This window comes from Lissotriton vulgaris, chromosome 4_1, assembly GCF_964263255.1.
Source record: "Lissotriton vulgaris chromosome 4_1, aLisVul1.2, whole genome shotgun sequence".
Classification (NCBI taxonomy): Eukaryota; Metazoa; Chordata; class Amphibia; order Caudata; family Salamandridae; genus Lissotriton; species Lissotriton vulgaris.
The window spans coordinates 547,867,232-547,893,607 of record NC_141691.1 but is presented as its reverse complement, the minus strand read 5'-3'; the positions used below and the strand labels follow the sequence as shown (position 1 = coordinate 547,893,607).

General features: G+C 41.9%; 1 protein-coding gene across 1 annotated transcript in view; it reads left to right on the top strand.

Annotated features, from left to right (window-relative positions):
* The window catches only part of FBXL2 (F-box and leucine rich repeat protein 2), a 433,116-nt gene that overhangs the window by 161,854 nt on the left and 244,886 nt on the right, over nt 1-26,376 (top strand). Inside the window, exon 8 of the mRNA XM_086966812.1 lies at nt 17,818-17,944. Coding sequence (XP_086822938.1) covers nt 17,818-17,944 — 127 coding nt within the window. The remainder of the gene's footprint in view (nt 1-17,817; nt 17,945-26,376) is intronic.

The following is a 26,376-nucleotide window of genomic DNA, read 5'->3' as shown; positions in this document are numbered from 1 at the left end:
CACAAGAGTGACCCAATACCCAATTGGTAATGCACCTAAAGTACATTGTGTGAATTTAGAGAGAGAACAGCTGGGCTGTGGGTCTGATTAGCAGGCCCACAGCCTTTCTAAGTCGTAAACCAGTAAAGCAAAAAGCAAAAAAATGGGGTGACCATGGGAAAGCAGACCCTACTCTCCTACAGAACGCTTCACTTTGGACAACAGGATAGGTAAAAAATGCAGCCTGACTGCCTGCTTCCTCTGTGTACCATAGTGGCACTGAAACAGACACTGTTTGAGGGCCTTTAACACTGCAAGGATAGATAGTGCCTTTAACAACCGTTATTGCCCAAAGCACAGGGCTAAGGGCAGGCTCAGTATTAGTAAATTCCATCCAGTGAGGGTACAATGTTCAGAATGTGCACCCACCCCAACCACCATGTGCAGTGAGTGACCACAAACCTAGCCCTAACTCCAAGCTACAAAATATATCATCAGTTTCCTTACCTTGAATACGGTTGTTTGCTGGGTCGTAGCTGGGATGAAAGAGCAGCAAGGAGGTTGGGGCCTCTTGTTCTTTCTCCAAAAATTGCCCAAAAAGTTAGGTAAAGGTTCAGGTTGTCAGGCTTTACCAGGCGCTGAAAATAAAAATATACCAAATTATTTTTGAGACTTTAGGGTAATCAAACAAAGACTGGGGGGAACGGGGGAGGGGGGGGGACATAACGGTACAATTTTAACCTTGCAGTTTTCAATAGTTCACTGTTGTATGTTAGGATTTTTACTTACGAACTGCAAGTGACAAAATGATTTATCTGAGAAATGCAGTGACTCACTGACCTATTTACAGCATTTTGTGATCTGCATCAGGTACATGTTCTTTGCGGCAGGCACATTAACCTTCTCTGCTACCTTTCCATGAGTCAAAACTTCCATTAGACAAAACTCTGATCTCTCTCTAGGAAAAACATTAACAATATTCTTGGTGCAACAACAAGTGTTGCATGGCTAAACATTTATAAGGTCCCAAAAGCGCGACCTGTAGGCTATGCCAATGCTTGTTATGTTGTTTACACTGGCAATACTTAGTTTTTTCAGTCCTATAGAAATTACGTGTTTGAGGTCAATAGAAAATATAAGCCAATCATAATTGAAGTGTGATCAGAGACATACAGTAATGCTATTTCTCCCTGAGCGGCTGCAGCATTTCTTTAGAAAAAATACGTCCGTCCCCCTGACACTGCTGGTTTAGCTTCATGGACACGGTCAGGCTGGAGGGTCAGTGCCCTTCAACAGGACGCCTTGAATTGAATACTATTACATTGGGTGGTAAAACATGGTATTTACAGTGTGAAAAGACAGAAGTGTGATACGTGTTCCTCTTATGAATATTATCATTATGATAATATTCGGAACACGTCTTCCTACAGATATGCCCGGGCCGGAGGATAATTCGTTTTTTCACATGACTTTGCGGGCGGTGTTGCGCTTCACGGCTGAGACTGTTGGTTGGTTGCCATTGCCAGCCTGACTAGCACGAGCAGACCCCGGACAGCAGATCACGGCACATGAGAGTGACGAGTCTCTACTCTCTGTCTCATCTCAATCAATGTATTTATGTTGGACCACAACAGATTGAACTGCGTGTCGACAGTCGTCCCCATGGCTTTGTTATATCAGTGCTGGCGGCACAGGAAAAAACTTATGTGGTGGTGTTGGTGGACCGCGTGAAACTTAAGCACCAGCTGGTCCGGACCCGACCGTCCGACGTCTGTAGTAGTAGGCAGGCAGGCTGTGGCATTGGTCTGGCACACACAGTCAGACTCTAGACCAGCACACGACACAGCAGCACACAACCAACGACGACGAACTGGAACTGGTCACTCACTGGTCTTGTCTTCGTTGGTGATTCTCCAGACTCTGTCTAGTGCTGCTTTGTTGTTCTACTTTGTGTTTGTACTTTCACTTTCTTTCTTACTACTTGTTGTTGTGCAGTAGTGCCAGTGCCACGCACTGTGACGTGACAGACAGCGTTAGAAATGGCCAATCACCTCGACATGGCTGGAATAGCCATATGGTGATTGGCCATGCAGTGCGGCCCCTCAGAAGATCAGCCAACACCCACGCGCGCCACCATCCTGCTGCAGCAGCCAATCCTGGCGCAGCGTTACCAGCAACACTGCACCAGGATTGGCTACGAGCAGGATACTATCTGCCCATTAAGAGACCGGGGCCCCCTGGTCCCTGCCTGGCAGACTGTGCCTCGAGTGCTATAGAGGGGGGGGGGGGGAATGTCTAACCCAGTATGCGCATGCGCGGGCCCGTCAACATTTGTGATACTCCTGGATTCCACATGCGCATTGTTGCGCTATCTATTCCGGACTCTGCCTGTGCGCTGCCTGTCACTCTCTCCCGCAGCCCCGCCCCCCACGGCCCACTTCCTATACAATGCCCGATTCTGACGGGCTTTTCCCGGCAGGTAGCGCGCAGTGCGCTCAGATGATTTTTAGTGACAGACTGAGATGCATTTTTAAAAAAGCCCATGATGTGTGGCAGACAGTGCGGGGTTGTCCATGGCTAGTGGGGCAACGCCCCAACGCCCCCAATGGACGGATCGCCACTGTCTGTTCCATTTGGCATTACAGATGTTGTTGCAGGAGCCTTTTCGGAAGCAGGATGCTGTTCCATCTCCTCCCGTCGAGCGTGGGTTATGGCAATATTATTATTATTTTTTTTTCACATTTCATAATTTCAGTTCTGTTAATGCCCTGGCTCCTCTCGTTACGTGGACTGTGTGAGCCTGGTATGCTGCTGTGTCGGTTCCTGCTGCCTGGTAGGTGAAGCGGTGGTTGCTCACAATGAAGGTCTGTAGGGACAGGCGGTGACTGTCTATCAGACTGAGAGTGATGTCGTAGTATTACTTCTGGTGGGTGGTGAAAAACATAATACCCTGCAATGGGTACAGTGAAAAGGATAGGCACAGGCTTTGTTATGTGTTGCTTTGCATAGGTTCTGCCCATCATTGTGTTCAAAGGCATACGAACAATGCAAGTTATTTGCTACTGATGCTTTCGAGAACACTTTTCAAAAACTTATATTGGGCATGAACCCCATTTTGTATTCACATATTGGTTTTATTTATTTATTCAGTTTTATTTATTAGACTCCAACATGATCAACCATTTGGGTTCCCAGCATGAATAATGTAAATGCGCTCCATCATGAATCTAAAGAAATATACAGTCAGATACCAGGTGATTGAATTGGTCTGCCCTAAAGGACAAGACCGTATTACATAGCATGGGTCTGCCTGTTGGAAAACAGTATGCTTGAAAAGTAATGACTGTGAGAAGATTCAAAGAAAGGGTTTTTCAGCATATGTAAATCGGAGGAGTAAAGAAACTGAAACTGCTTTAAGACTGACGCTGATATCCGTTTGCGACTGCAGGTAAAGGTAGTGCTGTGCACTTGTCTCTTCTATCTTGAGGCGTTGAGTGGCATTATTCCTGTTGTTCATCCTGGGTCTAAATTTCAGTAGTTGCAGTGATCATAGGTTTCCACCTAAATAGCAAAACATCCTTTGGTTGGGCTTCTCCATTGGGTCAGCGTCCACTGTTTCAGGAAGTTGCCGCTTGCCATCTTTGTACAACTGGCACATTTAATTCTTCCTCTCCACTTATACCATTGTTTCCTTTGCTTCCAGTTTGCAGCGGGTTAAAATGTAAAATTCTGTGTTTCCCAAAGCATTCTATTGTGTTTTGCTCTAGTCCTTCTGAAAGGCAAAGCTACACCTCACTTACTTGATTTGTAATGTACTGACTTATCGCTAAGGCCACCTGGCAACAGAAGTAGAAATAGAGTGGAAGTACACTGAATCATTTGGTTTTAAGCTGGTAACATGTTTAAGACAGTGAAGGTGGAGTTTTCTAATAAACTAAGGAGGTAGTATGTTTCTAGACCTAGAAAAATTGGACATTGGCAAAGTTGTCTGAGTATTTCTCTTTTAGTCCCGCTTTTTACCTGACAACCTCGCTCCTCATGTAGGGTTTCCATTCCCTTCCAGAGCTTCTCTCAAGTCTTCACCATTGTTATTCTCTGGCCATCGGATAGTGCTCAGGTTTCCTGCCTGCCTTTCATTTTCCAACCTCTTTCCCTTATTGTCTAATTCGGTTATTGCACCCTCAGCTCCCACCTGTGCAGACTAATTTATCTTGTTTAAATGATGAGGCTTCCACAGCTATCAGCCTTGTGTCATCCTCATTCGATTTTGTGCCCATGGTCTGAAGTTTATTCAGAAACTGTCATCCTGTTTTTCAGTCTTGTGTGCCTATTTATGGAGAACTTCTTCCCACTTTGTCAATACTGAGTTTTCACTCAACTGAATCTCTCCTTCCAGCTGATTGCTACTTTGCGGTTGGTAGACACTCTGAACCTGTATGGAATTACGTCTGTCAATGCGGTTGGTAGGCACTCTGAACCTATATGTAAATTAGTCTTACAATGACAGCCTAGACTCTCTAGCCACTTTCCTACCTCTACTCTAGTAGCCTTCTTCCCTCTGCCTCGCTCCCTGCCTTCACTGAGGGATTGGTCATGAAGCCCATGCAGGGTGTTTCTCACTTTCAGTACTATGGAGCACCAGGAGTTGCATATTTTACAGCTCTATCTAGGTTAAGTTGTGTTTCCTTCGTGAGCCTGATCTGTGGTGGTTCATTCACGGTTGGGTTGTCACCCAGCCAGTATGGGCTACCTTGGAAAGATTAAAGGCAAGTCGTACAGTACTATGTTGAATATGAATGAGACTGTTGAAAAGGTAGACTGGAAGGCGAAGGGAAAGAGAGTTGCGGTAGGTGAGTCGCAGTAGTATCACCAGATATTGTACAATCTGGCACGAAGAAAAAGGCAGAAAATTGATGATTTTATGCATAAGGGGTGCGTGAAAAATAGCAGGAAGAGGACATTTTTGTTGATCTTTTTGTTGATCTGGGAGGGAGCCAGGGCCTGATGGCACCAGAAATCAATCTACGTAACATTACATGCTGGAGGGATTCAGGGGTTCCAATTTTGAAGGCTACCAATCTACAACAGCTATTTCGGCAGCATGTTTAAAACAAAAAAGATCTCAGTTTTGTGTGCGTTAATTTTCAAATAATTTTGGTTCATCCACTTAACAGCGGCAATCAGGCAAAGCAGAAATTAGTTCAACTGGATGAAGAAATCTTGTTGAGGCAAAAGAGAAAATTAAGTGGATAAGGAAGACTACATAGATATTGAACTGGCTAGATTTAAGTGAAGAGCCTTGTGAGACTTCAGATGTATTGTCCTGTAAAACGCTGGAGTCAAAGGAGTCAGAAGAACAGCTTGTGATTGATCTTTGAAGTTAATCCATAACCCAGTTTGGGCATTGCCCCTGATGCCTACTTTATAGAGGTGAGCCAACAGGGCATGGTTCAACACCCTATTATGTTTCAACACTGCTGGCAGATTGAGCAAGAACAGGGTGGCCATGGTCCGTCATCAAGTAAAGATTGTCAACAGTTAATACAAGAGCACATTCAGTACAATGCAGAGGATGGAATCTGAATTGACAGAGATCATAATATATTTAGACTCGAGAAATAAAGTTCCAAATTAATTTCGTACTCGAGAATATTAATGAGAGCAAAAGAAAGGAAATGGGGAGAATATTTCTAAGCCCAGCGAGATCTGTACAAGCTTGTTTTAATTGTAGAATTATTAAGGCCTGTTTTCAACAATTAAGAATCAAGCTTTGAGCTAAAAAGAGATGACTGAAGGCATTCAGAACAGGGCCAAAAATGTCTGAGAAGCAAGTTGAAGAAATTGTGCAGGTCAGGGATCGAGGAAGTCAAGTTTGATAGTATTGAGAATTTGAATGATCTGCTCAATGGTAGTTGGAGAGAATTGCTGTAGAAGAGGGTGTAATGTCAGCAGCAGTGGGAAGATGTGCCTGAACCAGACGGAGCAGATAAGAAAGTTCACATTTTCAAAATGTTTTCCAAAAAACGCAGAGATGCTGGGTGGGTGGTACCGAGATACTGCGGCAATTATGATTCGTGATGGAATTTATGATTCTAAAAATGTCTTTGAAAGGGTTACATGAGTTTGTAATATATGGTCCTTGTCGAAAGATGCAGGCACTATACAAATAGATTTTTTTATAGGAGCGTAAAGCTGATTTATAGTAGGGGAGGTGTAAGCCGGCTTCCCAGCTTTTTTACATTCAAATTCTCTTGCCTTCAGCTCCTGATTAAACAAAGGGGTGGAGCAATGTGAACAGTTGCACTTGAATGTTGACAAAGGAGTGATGATATCCAGGTTGGAGGAAACGCAAGAGTTGACACTAGATGTTGCATGGTGGTATGAACAGTAGGCGGCGAAGGAGAATTGCCAAGTTATCCACAAATGGGTGGAAGACAGTATCTTGGGCCAGGATCGTTTGGGAGCTGATAGAAAAGAAGGACATTTGTCGAAACAGACTGAGGTGGAAAGAGATTATGAGAATGGACTAGCACAATTATCTAACCACAACAGTGGGATATGAGTGGAGACTTTTGCGTCATCTTATGACGTGAATACCTTGTCAAGGGTGTGGCCAGCATAGTAAGTGGGGCCAGTTACAGTTCGAGTTAATGGAGAGCCTACCCAAAATAGAAATTAAAAGAATGGGGAGTTTAGCATGATTAAAGCAGGTCAAGACATGAAACTTGAGGGTCTCTTTTTAAGGTTCACAACCAGGCGTGTAACCATTTTTCTGTAGTGGGGGGACATGGAGCGATTTGTAGCCATGGAAAGTGGCTCAGGCATAGTCGTGAGCGGAGGCTTCATGAGTCATCACTCAGCTATTGAAAATATGTCAGGGAAGAAGTCTTGTATGAAATGGAAAATATCCAGGCTATGTTTCTGCAGGGTGTGAATATTAGTGAGGACAACTTATTCATATATATCCCCAGAGATAGAAGTATTCTTTAAGTAAGTACTATGTGAAAATGTGCAGATCTCGCTATATCTCATTAGCCCCCCAACACTTTTCCTTATAATGCATGTTCTCTCAATTCGGTCCTTTCAATGGCCCTTAGTCCATCACCACCACCTTTTGTACCGCTTTTGGCCGCCATAAGTGTGGCAGGGTATGCTCAGACGTGAGTCCCTTGCTCACTTTGCCACTGGATTCAAGCAAGCCGGGCCGGTCCTCGAAAGCTTGTTTCCGGTCCAGGGAAGACATGGCTTGGGAGTTTGGGCAGGACTGATCCCATGAGGCACAGGGTCAGACTGATTTGCATATAGCCATGTCTGAACTTGGGTGGCAGAGTGGGCTAAAGAACGGTGATGGATTAAACCCAGATCTTTTGACTGGGAGTGAGTGTTTGATTGATTCGGATGCTCCGTCCATCACCACCCCCTTTTGTACCGCTTTTGGCCGCCATAAGTGTGGCAGGGTATGCTCAGACGTGAGTCCCTTGCTCACTTTGCCACTGGATTCAAACAAGCCGGGCTGAAGACGGCTGGAATGCCAGAAACCGGTCCTCGGAAGCTTGTTTCCGGTCCAGGGAAGACATGGCTTGGGAGTTCGGGCAGGACTGTTCCCATGAGGCACAGGGTCAGACTGATTTGCATATAGCCATGTTTGAACTGGGGTGGCAGAGTGGGCTAAAGAACGGTGATGGATTAAACCCAGATCTTTTGACTGGGTGTGAGTGTTTGATTGATTCGGATCTTCCGTCCATCACCACCCCCTTTTGTACCACTTTTGGCCGCCATAAGTGTGGCAGGGTATGCTCAGACGTGAGTCCCTTGCTCACTTTGCCACTGGATTCAAGCAAGCCGGGCTGAAGATGGCTGGAATACCAGAAACCGGTCCTTGGAAGCTTGTTTCCGGTCCAGGGAAGACCTGGCTTGGCAGTTCGGGCTGGACTGTTCCCATGAGGCACAGGGTCAGACTGATTTGCATATAGCCATGTCTGAACTGGGGTGGCAGAGTGGGCTAAAGAACGGTGATGGATTAAACCCAGATCTTTTGACTGGGTGTGAGTGTTTGATTGATTCGGATGCTCCGTCCATCACCACCCCCATTTTGTACCCCTTAGTAAAACCCTAACATGGGTTAACGATGCCCTTTTGTTAATTATTATTTCGCGACCAAGTACAGATTCTGTGCATGGCCAGCTTTTCATTGTTGCCGTATGTGTTAAATCCCTTAATTAAAAAGAAAAAAAAAGAAACCGTTCTACTCTGATGAGTAACTCATTACTTTATCTTTATACATCCACTGTGGCTTCCATTACTATATATCTTACCTCTTATTTCCATTGTTTCAATATATGCATTATGTCTCCTCCCGGGGTTGTAAGTGTAGCAACCTCCCCAGCCTGGGTACCCACTAATGACTACAGCACACACAGAGCTCAGTATACCATGTCTTTATTGTTCTGCATGTACCTGCAAACTCAACATTCTAAACCTACATTCACTTCACTTCGCTACGCTCTAATGCTTACGTCACAGTTCTACAGAGTCCATCAGGAGCCGCAAGGGTTCTGTCATTGCTAACTCACCTGACACTACAGTAAGCTTTTAACTTAGAAAAACGATTACAGTTACTGTACCCTCCCAGTCTAACCAAAGATAATCTTAATAAATTCTGATGCTTCACAATAAGATGACTGAGAAAATCTCTGAGTTCTCGATTGTTGAAAGGTGGGCCATCGTCAGATTTTAAGAATGCAGGAAAACCATATGTTGCGAAGTTGCCGTGTAATCTCTTGATGACTCTTTCTTGACTGATGACTGAGAGATCTTTTAGCAATGGAAAACAGGAGTATTCATCGGCAATCACCATCCGGTGATATCCATTTTCTAGAGGACCAAAGAAGTCAATGGCAATGCTTTCCCATGCATGCATTGGCAACTTTGACTTGTTTAAGATGTGTTGAGTGGTTTTCAATCATAGGCAGTTGCGTAGATGGCAGGCCTTCAATTATCTTTCAACTCTCCCCTGAAGGTGAGGAAACCAGACTCCATCTCGGAGAGCTCGTTTTGTGGCACCAATTCGACATTGAACCTCTTTGAATATGGCCTTCCTGAATAATGGACAGTTCATCTTTGACATTTTTAAACTTTTGTTACTCACTGTCACTTGTGAGAGGTCGAGTGTGCTAGTGCCAAGACTAATGTGCAATAATGTCTTTTCAGTTTTACCATGTCACTATCTTGACTCGTGGCAATGACACTTTATTCCAATGAAATGGCAGCTGATGTGCTGAATTTCACAATGAAATTTACAAAGGATTCACTTGTCTTAAAAGGGGTACCATGGCACTGTAGAAGCACTCGTGAGAAGTAGTCGGCAGGGGTTTGATCTTTCCCTAGATGGTGCTCCAATTGTGTAGTTGAATTCTTGTAATCCGAGACCCCAAACTCCAATGTGAGGAGGTTTCTTGACCTTTGGATTGCCAAAGATGTTCAACAACACTTGATGATCCATCACAAGCATGGAAAGCTTTCCATATAAGTATCAGTGGAAATGTTCACAATCCCACACCACAGCTAAACCTTCTTTCTCAGCTTGTGAAAAAGCAAGCTCAGTTTGGGACAGACTTCTGCTTACATATGCCACAAAATATTTTTTCGAGCATTTGGGTGTCTGCTGTGCTGTGCAAGGATTGCGCCTGACATGACTGAGCTAGTGTCAACAACAGCCTCTTTTTGAAGTTTTGGATCAAAGTATCCCATTTCAGTAGCATTCTGAATAGCTTGTTTGATTTTCGTGAAGCTTTGCTCGCATTCATGTGACCAATGAAATGAAACCTTCTTTCTTGCGTCATCTCTCAGTGGAGCACTTATGGTGGCAAAGTCTTATATATATCTTGAGCAGTAGATGGCACAAGGAATGAGTGTAACATTTAAACATTTTGTGGGGGACTGGAAGTTGACAATGCTTTTACTCTAGCTGGATCAGGTGTCATGACCCTATCGAAAAAGGTATGAACAAAACATTTTTAGCTTTGTCTTATGGAACTCACAGTGGTCGGCATGCAAAGTCAAACCTGCATCTGCAAGTAAATGACACACTTGCCTGAGAGATTTATCATGCTCCTTCTGTGTAGGTATGAAAACCTATATGTCATCACTATGATTAAACACATTAATGACAGGCTGCATGATACGTCAAATGCCGTCTTGAACTGCTCTGCAGTAGATGACATACCGAAAATTTGCTTTTTGTATGCGAACAGACCAATCTGTGGAGAAAAGGTTGTAATGTGGCTACAACTCTCCTCGAGTTCCAACTGATATTATCCTTTATTCAAATCAAGACGAGAGAAGACCTTCACACCATTTTATTGAGTTATTATGTTGCTGATGTGTAGACCTGGATGTCGTTCTTGGTCAATTGCCTTGTTCGCTTGACGCATGTCAACGCAGATGTGTACAGATTCTTCACTGTCCTTCTTGGGCTCTACCACTATGGGGGACCCCCAGGGTGTTGGACCAGTGGAGCGTTCAATTAGATCATGCTAGAGCAATAATTCACGTTCTTCTTGTAAATGAAATGCAGTTTGTTTGTGTGCATGAGCAACAGCACAGATGTCCTCATTATTGTGTAATTGTACTTTCATAGTCTTGAGTTTTCCTAACCCATGAAACAATGAAGGGAACTGACTTACTATTTCATGATGAACATTCATGTTGTAGTACAGTGATATCAGTTCCATATCAGCAGATATTCTGAAACTGAGTAAACAGGCACTTGACACCGTCCATTGAAGTACCTGAGTGGGTGCTTTTACTTTTGTTTTCTTGTGTTTCATTGCTGCTTTAAATGAGTGTTGACTTTTTAATGGCATCGATGCAGCCCATTTTTACACCTTAGTTTTCGATGGCCTAAGTTGTGGCAATGAAGATAGTTCATTGTATTTCTCCTCAGGCAATATGTTTATCGACGCACCACTGTCAATAATAAAAGGTATTGAGCAACCAATTACCTTTAGTGTAATCTGCGGACAATGTTTAAAGTACTTCGGTGCTTTTTCCTGTCGACTTTCCTTTGACCTGTATTTTTATTCAGAAATGGCCAGTCCAATGTGCGTGCATTTGACTGAAGAACACTTTTGTCATGATTTAGATGACAACTGACTTTGGTGTCGATTTGCCTTAATTGGTGCGGTCACTTGGCCTTCTGGGCGTGCATCGAATGTCGCTTTTGAAGCTTTTTGGTGGGCATTCTGTCTTCACACCATGATGCACTTCTTTTTTTTTTCTTTGCCCTGCAAACCAATACAAAATGGTTCTCCTTCCCACAGCCTTTGCAAACCTGTCCAATGGTGGGACATTTACCTTCATGTGGAAATGAAAATCCTCACCCTTAATACCACTATTTCATCTGAGGAGACATTACTCTGTGTCCCTCTGCCATGTGCTTTGACTTACTTTTTACGTTCATGACTGACTCACTCTGGGCACCCCTGGACTCTGTGTTAACAGCTTGTCAGTTATCATGCTCTTCAACTCCAGCAACCATGAGAACTGACGCCAGACTAAGGGTTTCTGTCAGCATTCGTCCTCTGAATGAATCTGACAGGCATCCGTCAATAACTTGCAGGCGTACAGCTTCCTCATCATTAAATTAATTGAACTTACAATGCTTGATGAGTGTATCAAGTCTCTCAAAAAATCGTCGATTGTTTCACCATCTTTCTGTCATTTTTGACTGAAAATATACCTTTATTAATCTACATTTGGCATTGGATTGAACTTGAGATTCAAGGCGACTTTGATTTGACTGTATGTCATATTGTAAACTCGTGCCATTTACTTTATGACTTTTTTACACCTTCACCAGCTAGATTCTTGAGGTATATGATAATCTTCTTGTTATTTGTTTCTTCTAGTGCATCAATGAAAATCATCAACTGTCTCTATCCATGCAATCCATTTGTCTACAATATTCAGCTTTTTGTCAGTATTGAATTGTGGTGGTGATTTTAGGAAGGTGGCAGCATTATAACCATTTATGTGATTGGCTGACACTGAGCGTGCAGGTCTCACCAATATTGTATGCTGTCCGCTAGGACCTGCTTCACTCAGACCATTTCTAAGACCCTGCGCTGTTCTGCCTCTGGGTCATCTAGGCCAGTCGATGGAACAGTGACCTCCCTCTTGGTCTCCATGGGAGCCCTTCACTTTTCTGGAGACCTCCTGGAGGTGTTCTGAGCTGCCACCCAGCAGGTTTGGTGGTGTACAGCTTCGGGTATGGACAACTCTGTAAACACAACCCCAGACACTTTTTCTGGGGCTGCTCTGCCCAGCTCTATGGCCTGATGACTCTCTTTACTGGGGTCTGGTAAGCAAATGACAGTTTCTTGTATTAGAATTGCATTGCTTGTAAGTATCTCTTTTTATGGCCTGACACCTGGTTACTCACTGCCTCACAGCGCTTCTGATCGCAGTGTTATAACACAATTGGCTGTCACTGTTTGCTGCTCTGTCAAAACCTGGTTATATCTATCTTTAGCATTAACATTCCACATCAGGCACAGCTCTAAGTTGCGTAGTAGCATGGTACCTCTTTTTACGGCTTTCCCAGCAGATTCTTGTCGGACATTATGTAGACTTCTCAGGGAAGCTTTCGTTCTCTTCAAATACTTTACACAGGCTGGAGTTGCACTTTGTCTCCACATACTCTAGGCGTTGATTCGGCTCTTCGATTGAGGCACATATGGCATGCACAAGCAGTTTGCTGCGCCACGACAAACTATATGAAAGAGCACTGTTGATCTTTGTGTTACTTATCCCCTATCTCTTTGCTGGTTGAAGTGTCCTCCCCTGGATGGGTACCGACTGACTACACCACACATGGAGTTTAATATAACATGTCTTTATTCTTCTGTGTGTAACCGCAAACTCAACATTCTAAACCTGCATTCACTTTGCTACGCTCTAACGCTTCACAGTTCTACGGAGTCCATCAAAAGCACAAGGGTTCTGTCATTGCTTACTCACACGACACTTCAGTAAGCTTTGAACTTAGAAAAACTATTACTGTTACTGCACTCTCCCAGTATAACCAACAGTAACCTTTATAACTTTCCATACTGACAGGAAAAATTAGGCTGCTCCACCACTTCTTTATTGTACTATTTTGCCTTTGTTTTTTGCCCACCATTTGTAGACCCAGTAGAGAACTTTAATGGTCACACTATGACATGTTCTTTTAGGGACAGCTCTCCTCAAGAATCAACTCCTCAAAACATTCATTCCTTCAACATCAAGCCCAAAACAGCTCGAAGGGTAGCACTAGTCCTGGTTCATTCAGTGCTTTCACTGTTTCAAGAGGCCCCCCCAACACTTCATAAAAATGCAAGTCATCCATTCCTGGGAGACATGTGGCACCCTACTACCACCACCAGTGCCAACCTTCCTGGGGCTTTACATGCTTTCCTTACACCATCTTGCTTTCTAGGGAGGCCTCCACCTCTTCAATCTCAGCGGCAGTGGGAACTCTGATTCTTCAGGCAGTACTCACCATCCCACCTCTTTATTGCCACCTCGCTGTCTGTCATCCTGCACCCTTATGACATCCTCACGTGTTACCAGCGACGAGAAGTCGGGATCACCAACAGGAGTTTGTTGGAGATACTGCCATTGCCCTTGCTACAAAGCTGCACCAATTCCAACATCACATTTTCTATGAATCCTTCAATGGCAACTAAGTAGCGGTTTCCATGTTCAAAATTGGCTACCTCTGATCTGATCTTACTACCGCATACCAGTCGCAGTTTTACTATAGTAACCTTATCTTAAGTTCTGCCTCTGTCTACATTGCAATTAAGCCTTTTAGGTTGGAGGGCTTCAGTTATTTCGGAATATGTCCTTGGTTTAATCTGTAACCTAGAGGGAACTAACCATATGTTTTAGTTGACCTCTTGTAAAATGTTGTCATAAATTAATGTGCTGTTATCGGGTGGTCTACCCGTATAGGCACAGTGTAAAAGTTTTACAGATACCTACTGTGATTTTCCCCACCGTGTCTGTAAGACTAAGAACTTGCCCCTTCTGGAATTTCTGACGTTTGTGAAGAAACTTTACTAAGTTCATAATATTAAAAAGAAATGCCAGCTGCGTGTTGCCTCTTTAGGGATCCTGTCCTGCTGTGGAAGTGGGTTATGCAGAGCACAATAAAACTGCAACTGGCAGTCCCCTCCCTATGTCATATTCTTGCAGCATTCTCATGGCCCACTGCTGCCCCACACAGTTCCAATATCGACTTTTGCTGCCCCAACTCCCCGCAGGGCAAAATCCTTCTACTTGAGCCAGCCTATTCTACAGTCCTGCTTCTCCCGCCAGTCCTGGGTCTGACCACCCACCACTTTTCCCTCATAATGAGAAAGAAAGGACTGCACGAGCATTTCCTGGCTTGCAAATACTCCAGAATACAGGTTGCAGCAGCCTTTAGATAGGCAGCCAGGATGTCCCGCCCATGGAAGATCATCGAGCAGGAAATGGCCAACCAAAAATGAACTTCTCAAATTTACTGTTCATGTGCAGACCATGTTTAGCTGAGAAACTGCATGCTTTCACATGTTTAACATTCCAGACCTTCTCATTTGTTTTGATACATAGTAAATACTTCACCCACCCCTCATTCTGTGTTCTGTTTTAAAGCCATTGTTAGGCGAACCAAGAGGATGTTCTACAGTGTATCTCTACTCATCGAGTAAGGATGGGGTACATGGTATGGTGTTGGTTGTTTTCTAGATTTTTGACAGGTGTTGCATCAATTAGTGTTTGATCTGCAGCCATGTAATTTTATGAGGACTGAACTTTTGAAGAGTTAGGCGGTTGAGATCCTATCAAGAATATGAAGGCTTCAGACAGTTGAACTCAGCATGGTCGGTTTGGACAGAGAAGATCTCTCTTTTGGTGGGTCTCTGGAACATTAGGTGCCCTCCTGACGGATGGAACAGACATTCCCCAGAGCCATCCACATCCGATACCATCATTAACCGGTGTCAGGCAAAGAGTATGCAAAGAAGTCACCGGAACCTGGACTTTACGTTTCTTTTGTAGGCTGTTAGTGGTTGCCAGTGTAGGGCTACCAAAAACAGATAGGGAACTCTAGGACATTTGGGGGGATTTACCTATCACTGCCAAAGGGGTAGAACATGCTCGGAACATTGATCCAGAGACATTGACACCAGCCTCATGCTTTGTGGAATTCAAGGCATATGTTCATGTTTAGCCAGACCCAAAGAGACATAGGATGAGCTGACACCTGCTTGCACACTTTCTATAACCTCCACATGTCTTGTGCTTCTGCCACACAGTATGCATGCGTCAGGCATATATGGGTAGTTAACGTAAGTAGGGGTCCCTGGCGTGTGTGTGTGTGCTCGTGCTCGTGCTCCAAGAGTTACCAGAGTGCCTGTAATGAGTGTGCATATAGGCAGTCCTACTGGAAACTGTGGCCTGCGCTTATTTATTGTTTACCCTGTAGTGACTGTCTACTTATTATATGTTATCATTCCACTAATGTGAGACTAATAAGGGGGTTTCTTCGACCAGTTTAATCACTATGAAGGCATTAACAGGGTTTTCATTTGATAATGTCAAAAGCGGTATTAAGTATATTATGAATAAAACAAAAATGCAATGTATTCGTTTTAGAAAATAAATGGTAAGTTATGTTTTCTTCTGCTTGTAAGACATTAACATATGTTTAAAAAGTCGGAATTCCCTTAAAATAGGCTAGTTATGGTTATCTGAGCAAACTATATCTCACACCGTCACATTGAAGCACTAACTTCCACCTGAAAGCATTCCCAGGTCTGCACATTATGTATAACAGTAAATCACTCGAATGTATCAACACATTAAATAATGATACAAATGTAAAGAAAGCTAATGTATTGATGATAATGTCCTTATTAAAGTGGTATGTAATCTCACCAACGATGTCATATATGATGTCGTCTGACACAGCACAGATGAAGTCATGAACACTGCATTCGGGGTGCTTGTAATGGTTTGCATGAGTGGGCACAAGATTATATAGGACTTGATGACCATTTAGCTGTTTATCCACATACATAATTTGGAAATTTATCACTGCTATATGTGTTGCTAGGTATCTCTATATTTGTTAGCATGGATGCACAGGATGATGCATTACAGCAGTGATTCTTAACCTGTGGTTCAGGGACCCTTGGGGGTCTGCAACAGACTGGTTACAAAATTAAATAATATTTATAAAGTGTATATAAATGAGGAAGGAACATTGAAAATGGTAAAACGTTCTGTAAATGTGAATCAATTTAAAATTGGAAGCTTAGAATTAACTTGTTATCCACAAATTATTGAGCGCAGTACAAGTCCATTTAACAGAGTATAGTATGAACCGGATGTGGCCTCAATTGAATTTAGAAAAGCTATAACCTTCCAATTCAAATTGCAATTTCGTTTGTTATGTTTGTGAATTTAATAAAATGTTTTATAATTTGTGTATTTGTTTAATGAATACTTGTTCCTGTATGTTTGTGTATTGTTAAGCAGTTAACATTATCAACATTGCTTAGGTTGGGGTCCCCAGATTTCAATACTGACTCAGTTGGGGTCTCTGGATTTCAATAATGATTCAGTGGGGGACCACAGAAGTCAAAAGTTAAAGGTTAAGAAGCACTGTATAACAACATTGTGTAACAATTAACACATTTTCTTCTCTTCATCAAAGACTTTGTTAAGGATACATATAGGAAGCAATAGGAATGATATGCCAGTGACTTCGAATGAACGTTGATATCTCAGAATGGGTCAGTTATAACAAGATTTGCTTATTATTTTTTGTTCCTCCTCATTCATAAGCTAACTAGCACAGAATAGAGACTCCCTCTTTTGCAGGTATCTGTCCAGTGCTTTAGTAGCATTATTCTTCATGTTTTTCTCTTGCCTAAAACGTGTTGTTAGGTATAGAAAACAATGGTCCTAGACTAATTGCCTTAGGAAGATATTTGTTAAGTCAAAATCTATGAACATGATATACAGTTATTCAAATGTCTGATTAGTTAAGTACTCAAAATTACCTGTGTGCAGCCTCTAAGACACTGGTCGTGGTTTACAATAACACCTATTTTACAATGGGGCCTGCCTCTCATGGATTCAAAAGTACTTTTTTGGTTCTTGATGTTGTACAGAGTATAATCTTCTCTAAAGAGGTAGGGATGGGCTGAAGTAGGGTACAGGCCCACTAGGGGGGAAGTGTTGAAGTTTCTTCCCTGGCGCATAGAGAGTGGTTTGTATCCTCTGTAGGCGGGTCTTCCTCAGGACGGGGAGGAAGGGGGGGGGCGGGGGTGGGGAGGGACAACCTGTATCAAGGCGAGGTCCAGATTACAGCCCCTCAGGTGACGGTCCGCATAGTTGTAGCGGTGATTTTAGAATAGGTATTGAATTAAAATGTGTAGTTTTCAGGACAACAGTGTTGATTGAATCCTAACATTGATGGATTAAGACATCTTAGTAAGCCTCCATAGAGCAGTCCCCGTGATCAGCGCTGTACTCTCCAGTCAGGACTGTACTCCTCCAGTCAGGACTGGACTTATGATGTAACTTGAGTTCTCTGTGTATCATGTTCATAGATTTTGACTTAACAAATACCTTCCTAAGGCAACTAGTCTAGGACCATTTTTTTCTATCCGGAGCATTACCCAGGTCCCTGGACTAGTATGAGTCACCCCATTATTTTGTAATGAAACGTGTTGTTAGCATGATGATGCAACTCTACTTTAATGGCATGTGAACTGTCCTGTTTATTTTTGCATTATCCAGCGACGGTTGCAGAAATCTGGAACATTTGAATATTTCTTGGTGTGATCAGATCACAAAAGATGGCGTTGAAGCACTGGTTAAAGGATGCAGTGGGCTTACAGCATTGTTTTTTAGAGGCTGCACACAGGTAATTTGAAGTACTTAACTAATAAGACATTTGAATAACTTACTGAGGGGATGTATTGGGCCTTGTGTGCTCCTTCATATGTATGTAAAGGCCCAGAAATGTTAAAAACTGATTAGTTGATTTTGAGTGCAAGTGACAGATGCAACAGCACTACACCCCTCTGCCATATAGTTGTGAAAAATGTATGTGTATTATTTATTAAAAAGTGGTCCAAACAATGTACAAACTACCTGTTACTTAAAAGAGGTACCTCTGCAGGGCGGCAAAGACACCCATATGGGTTAAGTAGCGGGGCTAGCAAAACTATCGGACTTAAAAGGCTATGTAAATGTAATAGACACCTATAGCCATTTAAAAAAAAGAATTCCAATCTGCTCTACAGAGTCCTCTTTAGTTGCAATTGCTTAATCTGTTACAGTTCTGTGTAACTTCAATTTTTGGCTGTCACTATGCACACATATAGGCACACACGATGCTTGTGTGTGCCTATATGACTCAGTAGGAGCACAGTAAGGAAAAGAAAGCCCTATATTTAGGCAGTGAACGCCATAGGTCTAATTCTCAAGATCCATTTGAACGTGGTGGGGCAGGATACATGCTTATTCTAAGGATACTTATGTGGAAAAAACTGTGAATTCTGAGAGAGTGGAGCCAGTTTTTAACTTTGTTCTGAAACCAACAAACAAGTCAAGGCAATATCTTCATAGTTCAAATCTGCAACAGATTCATGTTAAAAAAAGAAAATATATTGCTTTAAAGCAATGCCATGTGGTTAATTCTTTTGCATATGTGTTATCTTCACTTCTGTGATATGTTAGGTAGTTGGATTCTGTTAATAAGTCTGTGGAGTTTTGGGGTCCTTTGAGAATGGTAATAGATGTTTGCTGTCAGTGTTTATGATTTGGAAATTTCCAGTTTGGAAGTGGTTAGACTTTGAATTAATGATTGCTCTTTCTGTTTTTTTCATGTTTGTAGGGTTCAGCAGTACTCTCCTATGTTGTTGTCTAGAAGTTTTTCACTTTTCTGAAATCATGTCTCCTGTGTAGAAATGTGTAGTGTGTAATTCTCATAAAAAGGCTTGGCTCGCACATTAAGCATCTTCATCTTCTAATTACCTTGACCTCTTTGGCTGAGTAAATCTCCCTCTCGGAAGTCCCGTGTCAGAGAAGCAAGGGGCAATGAAGCTTAAGGTGAAGTGATAGAGCTTAAGACTAGTACTTGGGGTTCAAACTTGGTATAAAGTTAACTCTCCCCCTGGAGAGGGGTGAAAAGGTTTGGCTCAGGCATACAGCACTTTGCATTCTAATTTACCTGCAATGCCCAAGCTCTGTTTGCATAACCTAATCCCCCTCTGAGAGGTTCAAATTCAGGGAAGAAGGAGGTGGTAAGGCATGCGTTGAAGGTGTGTCTTGCTTGCAGGACTAATACTCAGTGGTCGTGGTCCAATGCTGGTTTAAGATCAACTTTGAATAATTGTCCCACTTGCACACTCTGTTTTCTCTAAATATTCAATTTCAGCGTGCTCTAGGGTGCACCCTCCGTGCTGGAGTGCGTCCAAATCAAAATTCAGCAGCGTGTCCCATCTGGGAGACGTTCCCTAGTCACAGCTCTATCGCCTGAAAGGGGTATTCCAATTGATGAGTTCCAATTAATCACAACGTTATTTGATTCACATTCGTTTATTTTTTCTTATTTTCAAGAATTCCTTCATTCTCTTAAGTGTATCTCATTTTCAAATCCAAACGAATTATATTCAATCACATCCTTATAGCATATCCATCCTCCAATGCATTTCGGCTGCTAATGAGCCTTCATCAGGGATATATGTCTACAATCAAAAGAGTATAATACATGAAGTAACAGAAAATTCGGGCGATAGAGCTGTGACTAGAACACATCTCCCAGATGGGACACTCTGTTGAATTAAGATCAACTTTTCCACTTGAGATGCACAATGACAACATGCGTTCCATACACACAACACGTCACCATCCTGCCTCCTGACTAAAATGCGAGAAACGTTGCCCCGCTGACCTCAGATCTGGCGTGGGACCTTCCCTTCTTTATAATATTTTACTTTCATCTCTGGATTAAAATTTGTGATTGCTTACAAGTGACCGGTATTAGCGCAAAGATAAAACAATTGCAACCGAAAAAAAAACACCTTGAAAATCTATTGGTTATATTTATTAAAGAGCTTTTTTTCTGTCACAATTATTTGCTCACCAACCACCTGGGACAGTTTTACACAGCAAATATAATTTGGCTATTACCTCAACATTTACCCCTGTTCATTTAGTCGGTCTCTACTTCAGTACTAATAGATGCAGACTCGCTGGATCCTGTTTTAGGATGCTTCTTTTTCTGTGTGCAAAAGTCCAGAAAAGGCTCTTGGCAATGGTAACTTTCATCTTGTGTTAATGGAGGCAGCTCTGCATCTTGAGAGCATTTAGCACAGTAATGTAGAGGTCAACATGAAGAAGTCTCCTGCCAGTTATTTGTGGGACGATGTTACATACTTTATGGTCTCAATCATCAACCCAACAATTGGTGCTCTTAATTTTCAGTCTAATACATTTGATCTTAAAATTGATCTCTTTCAGTTCTAAACTATATACTTCTCAATAATAGATATAAAAATAGAGAGTCTTAAAAATGAATCTTAGGAGTTAGTAAAAAGATAGAATTCAAGCTAAAAGATGCACTGGTGCCACTATTATAGAAACATATACCTCCTCACCAGATGTTTTAAGTGCTCAAGTTGACAAAATAAAAGCCTTAAGATTACAGATGAGTACCTCCGGAAACAAATCTTTTAGAAGGCTTTAAAGCACAATATGCTGTTGAGAGGGAAGCCAAGAACTTATTTTACAAAAGTGATGTCAAAAAAGAAAGGGAAAAAGTAAAGTTACATACTAGCTGTAGAATACCAGAGGATCTGGGACATCCCAGGAGGCAACCAGCAGTGGAGGAACATATGTCAGGTTTTGCACTAACCTTATGTGCAAGTTCGAACAGACAAGATATTTCTTTTCCATCTCACACAATCTCCACAAGTGACCACATATAATAGAAAATGTGAGCCAGAGGTAGAATCGAAGAAAGGGGAATGTGAAAGAGAGAAAACTGAGGCACAGGACTCCACACTCTGCCTGGTCACCTATGGGGTAAAGGAAGGCTGCAGGTTGTAGTGGGATGCTACAAGACGAAGAGACACCTTAAGTAACTTGTAACTGAAACAGTGTAAATAACTGTGGAAACTCTGAATATCCAACTCTCTATACTTGTACAGGATACTGGGCATTTCTGAAAGGTAAATATAAAGAGACGTAAATATCGTGCTATAAGCACACGCACACCTCTTTCTCTCTAAGATAGAATAACTACCTCAAGCTGTGTCACTATATGTTCTTTTGTGGACGACAAATTTAATTTCACTTGACTGCTTTAAATTGAAAATATAAGAACATTATTAATGTCCTGTGATTTTCCCATACTTACCAATATATACAGGCATGCAGGAATTCCACTACCTTATCTAACCCTAGATTAACATTTTTATACATATAAAATGTCCTTTTAGATTCAGTCCAGTTCTGTCACAGGGCCTTTAGCAGAACATACAAACCTAGTCCTTCAAGTTCAAACAAATAGGCAAAACTAATTCAAAGATTGTTTTCAAATCACACATGACTTTAAGAAACGTTGCTGGGAGCTAAAATGTCCTTAATTCGATCCTTCGGAAACTAGAGGCCTGGATCCCAAATGCTTGATAGCCAACATCTATGCAAATGAGATTCAGCTGCAGCATCATTGTAGCGCAGATTGTCTAGATCAGATATCAGAGAAGTTACACCTCAAGATCTGAGATGCTTGCTGTCTTGCTATATGAGCAAGCGTCAATGTCCTACTGGGGAACGCAGCTCAAGGATGATGCTAAGCTGCACAGCATGGTCCCAACACATGCACTGCTTGAATCCAGTCAGGGCCTACCCACTGTACGGAACGCAAGCCTTTTCCTTTGCTGCAAGTTCCTTATCGTAAATGATCCCAAAGTACTGCTTCGTCGTACATGACTCGACATGACAGTAAGCAGTATTCTAGCCCTGCATGCTGACAAACTGCTGTCAATTTGCACATCTAAAAATGTAACTACCAACAAACCCTTTAGGAAAAACCTGGATCAGTATCATCTGTGCTAAAGATGGTGTGCCATTGGTCAACCTTCGGGGCTTGTATCATACCCGTCCTGGGTAAATCAGAAATTTAACAAGTGATGAGCCATCCAAGGTAATATCGGAAATGGGTGCGATTATTACTTAACTGTGACATCCCATTTTGAAGGGAAGCTTCTCTTTAATTTAATTAAAGCAACTGGCCCACTAATAAAGGCCAACACCTTTATGTTCATGTATTATTAGGGCTCAAAGCTGTCCCATTTGCATTTACCTTTCTTGAATCCTGTTTCTGCATGAAGCTGATAAAGTGGGGGGCTCTTTGCTTTTCTGCTGTTTCCATCACTTTTGGTAGCAACCAAGGAAGCTGACACAACTAGGCATTTAATGCCAGGTCTGAATTTATTTTCCAAATTGCGATGACTTTACTCCACCCCAGTTTATCACACATTTATTCAGAAAAAATCTTTAAACAGATGGGACTGCAGTGCAGCACCCTCTACACCATGAAGATTTAAAGAGCATTATATTAATAGCAGCCCCCCTTTCTGGAGTTAATCAAACCCTGTAGATGTGCTCACTTCATTTAACTTGAAAGGGCCTCCAGATGATGTCCATGAACCATGTCAATGTTATCTAAATTACTTCTCAAGAAGACATTTTGACATCTTTAACAGAGGGAATATATTACGTCTCTTGGCCAGACACACAATTTCCAGCATATACATTCTAGACCTTCTACTTCAGTTACATTGCTTGTGAATGCTGGTAATCAGACAAATTAACCAACTGAGGTCTCCTGGTCATCAGACAACACTACAAATTCATCCTAGATCTAAAAAAACTGTAGCATCGCTTAGCATCTTAGCATTTGGGCTGTCATTACAGACCTTCTGCAACTTAAGCCATAAAATACCATACGTCTGTTGCGACGTATGGTTTTTGTTGGTAAGGTTGGACCCTATGCACAAATGTCACACATCTATCCCCTTTAGGTCATATGTTAGGTCATATGTTCAGTCACTTACAGTAACTTTAAGATTTGGATGCTGATATGGCCTGTTCTTCTCCTGCAGCAGGCCACTAACTTGCAAAATTGTCACCTCTTGCTTGGCAAACTCCTCAGTTGCTGTGTGGTTGCTGTTATGTTACTATTCACTTGATTAAATGTTATGCTTCCTTACTACTCAGCAGTCACCTGTGTCACAGGTTAAATGTATACATTCTAAGCACGTAATCAAGTATCTGAATGGCTGCATACACATTTATAAAAAAATTATCATAGTGATGCTTTTTGTGCTTATTTTGCATACAAAAACGCTGATAGTTTGATAACACAATAAGTGATGTGCCTTATCCAAGACGGCTGATTCACAGTTTGCTCCATATGAAGCTCTCTGTTGAAATTCAAGTTAACTTTATTCTTAACCTGTTTGGGTCCATCCATCAGCCCACCTTCGACATATCTGCTGAAATGCCTCAACTTTCCTCCCTCTGCATGCCCTAGCGAGCTGAGGCAGAGATTTTCACGCAACCCCAGTATTTGTTGTCTGTAGCCGTAGATTGATTGAGCTACTAGTGTAGTGCTAATGAGCCGATTGTTGGGGGATACCGTAAAAGCCTCTCTTCTGTGTAACATAGGATAGGGAGTCTAGTCTGCTGGAAGCCATTCTCAGACACAAGTCCCTGAAACAGCCGAGGATGGAAAGTAATAATTGAGTGGAGCAATCCTGCTACCTTTATCAAGAGTTTGCTTACGTTGGGGGTAATTGGAACAGACATGACTGTGGAGGGCACCTTGATCACCTTCAATTTTACCTGCTCTGATTATAAAGTGCTCTAATAACCTTCTATTTTGCCAGTGCTATGTAAAACTCTTAAATAAATAAACAAATCAGTGGAGCTGGTAATCGGTGACGAAATTGGCAATCCGGGTCACCTCTGCCACCCAGGTCTGGCTGCCCTATCAGCATTGATTCATCCTACGTCACTCCAGCTTGGAGGCTATGGCGCTGTTGCACAGCAGATCCTTTTACCTTCTTCCTGAGTGGTCCTGGATCACTGTGGCTTATAAGTCTCTATCTGGCACAGAGCCATGGGCTGCCCCTGCTACACCAAAATGAAGTTCTGCTAGCGTCTCTGACTGGATCTTCACCAGAGCTTAACTCTGGGTTAACTCCTTAATGGCAGTGTGGAGAGCGCCTACTGCATCAATTCATTACCCTAGTGTAAATGTGAAATTCCTCTGTCACCTTGGCCTATCTGTGGCATCAGTCCCAGATCATTACTTAATTGGAGAGACCCCAGCATGGCCATGGCAACCAGACTCTGTGGAATGCCCCTACCTCATCATTTCCCTTATTTGTGATTGTTGCGGCTTGTCAATGAAATAGCAGTCTACTCTGCCATCTGCATACCCTTGGTTATGAAAATGCTGCTTTCAACTCAATTACATCCTGTTAAATGTTTGTTTTTATAGTGACAGAGATTTGTTTCTCTCACTTGATGGGTGAATGTTGTCATGTGGTATTTTAGCTTTCTCAAGGTACACTTGGGCTTCATGGCTTGGGCTAACTTGGTGGTTTTTGGCTCACGTCTCTGGTGAGGTCTTCTGATTTTCCGGATGTGTACCTGCCAGCCAGAGTTGTCATTGTTGGTGTTTGAACCTCTTATGCATTGTTTACCTTTGATGCCTTTATTTGTTTCAATCTCCCCTATGTTGCTTTTAGTAGTTACTAACACCGTAGACGGCCAATTTGTTTCCCTGAACTTGATAAAAGAGAAAATGTTGGTTTACCCCTGAACAAGTAGAACAATGACTTCAGTCATTTTCTTCATTTACAACGCCTCAATAATTTGCTGAGGAGATTCCAAAATGTCTTGTATTAGAAATTAAATTATAGATTCGATCCTACATTGTCTTGTTAAAGACATTTTAGTTTATTCTAATTATACGTGGGTTGCCTACTACTTACTCACTCATTTACAAGATTTGACGCAGAGTGTGAAAAGCTAATGTTTTCTCATCTCTGGTTGTCCTCTCTGATGATTGGATTGCCATGGCTTTTCCCCCTAGGTGCCTACTCCCCTTGATTGTATTTTTGCATATCTTATACATTTGCCTGGCTCTTTTAAAAGAATGACGCTCAATTTTTCGTCCATTGTTTAATCAGCTTTCAGTTCACACTTGCAGGCAAGCTGTTGTGGGGGTGCTAAATCGCACAAACATAAGACTAAACTACAATTTTATAAAATGTATTCTCATCCACAGGACAAAAGTGGGCTTATTGAAGGACATTTGAGTAGGCCCATGTAATTAATTTCAGTACACATAGACTTTTCAACTCTTAATTTAAGCATAGGAAATCACTGGATCTTTATTGATGCACATTTGGACTGTCTTTTATTAACACTTATGCATGAGATGGTCTTTATTGATTTCCCTAAACCTATGATTTAATTGCATTTTTATATAATCTATGCTCATATAATGTAACCCAAATGCAGGAAATTTGAGCATACACATGTAATTGATCTCAGCACGTAGCACTTTTAACTTTTAAGGCATGGATAATCACCAGAACCCGTTTGTTGCAAATTTGCACTGTCTTTTATTAATATTTATTTATTTGATCAACTTTTGTTAGGCATGTGATGGTCTTTATTGGCTCTTCATGTTTATGTACATTAAGCTTTTAACTTTGAAGCTACTCACCTTGTCTAGATTCCTCTCTTCAGTTTTCCTTTTTCCTGCCTACCATCACGTCCGCCTCACATATTCCTCTTCTGATACAGACCTTTTCATTGAAACAGGCACCAACTCTTTTGAAATTATCTACCCTCCAAACTTTTAAGAATGGTTCTAAAAATTATAAACAAAGAATACTCCTAAACCCTTATTTCAGAACATTACTACTTTTGCCTGAGAAAAGAAAACGATGATCACAAAATAGAGTTCTGTTGGAGTGTTTTTCTTAAGATCCTTACAGGTTCTTCCTAGCTCCAAAATTCCATGCAGTCACAAGCTTACCATATTTACCTCATACCTCCCAATGATGTCATTTGTAATCCATATGAATGATCTTGTCCAATTCACAAATGAATAGTCATATTTAAGGAAATAAAAAGGAGGTATTCTTTCACTCTGTCATCCCCTCACCATTTCTTGGATGGCGTTCACAATGTACTAACTTTTCTAGTCTTATCATCTTTTTTATCTTCTTTAAGTGTGACTTCAAGTTATCTGACCATATTTCA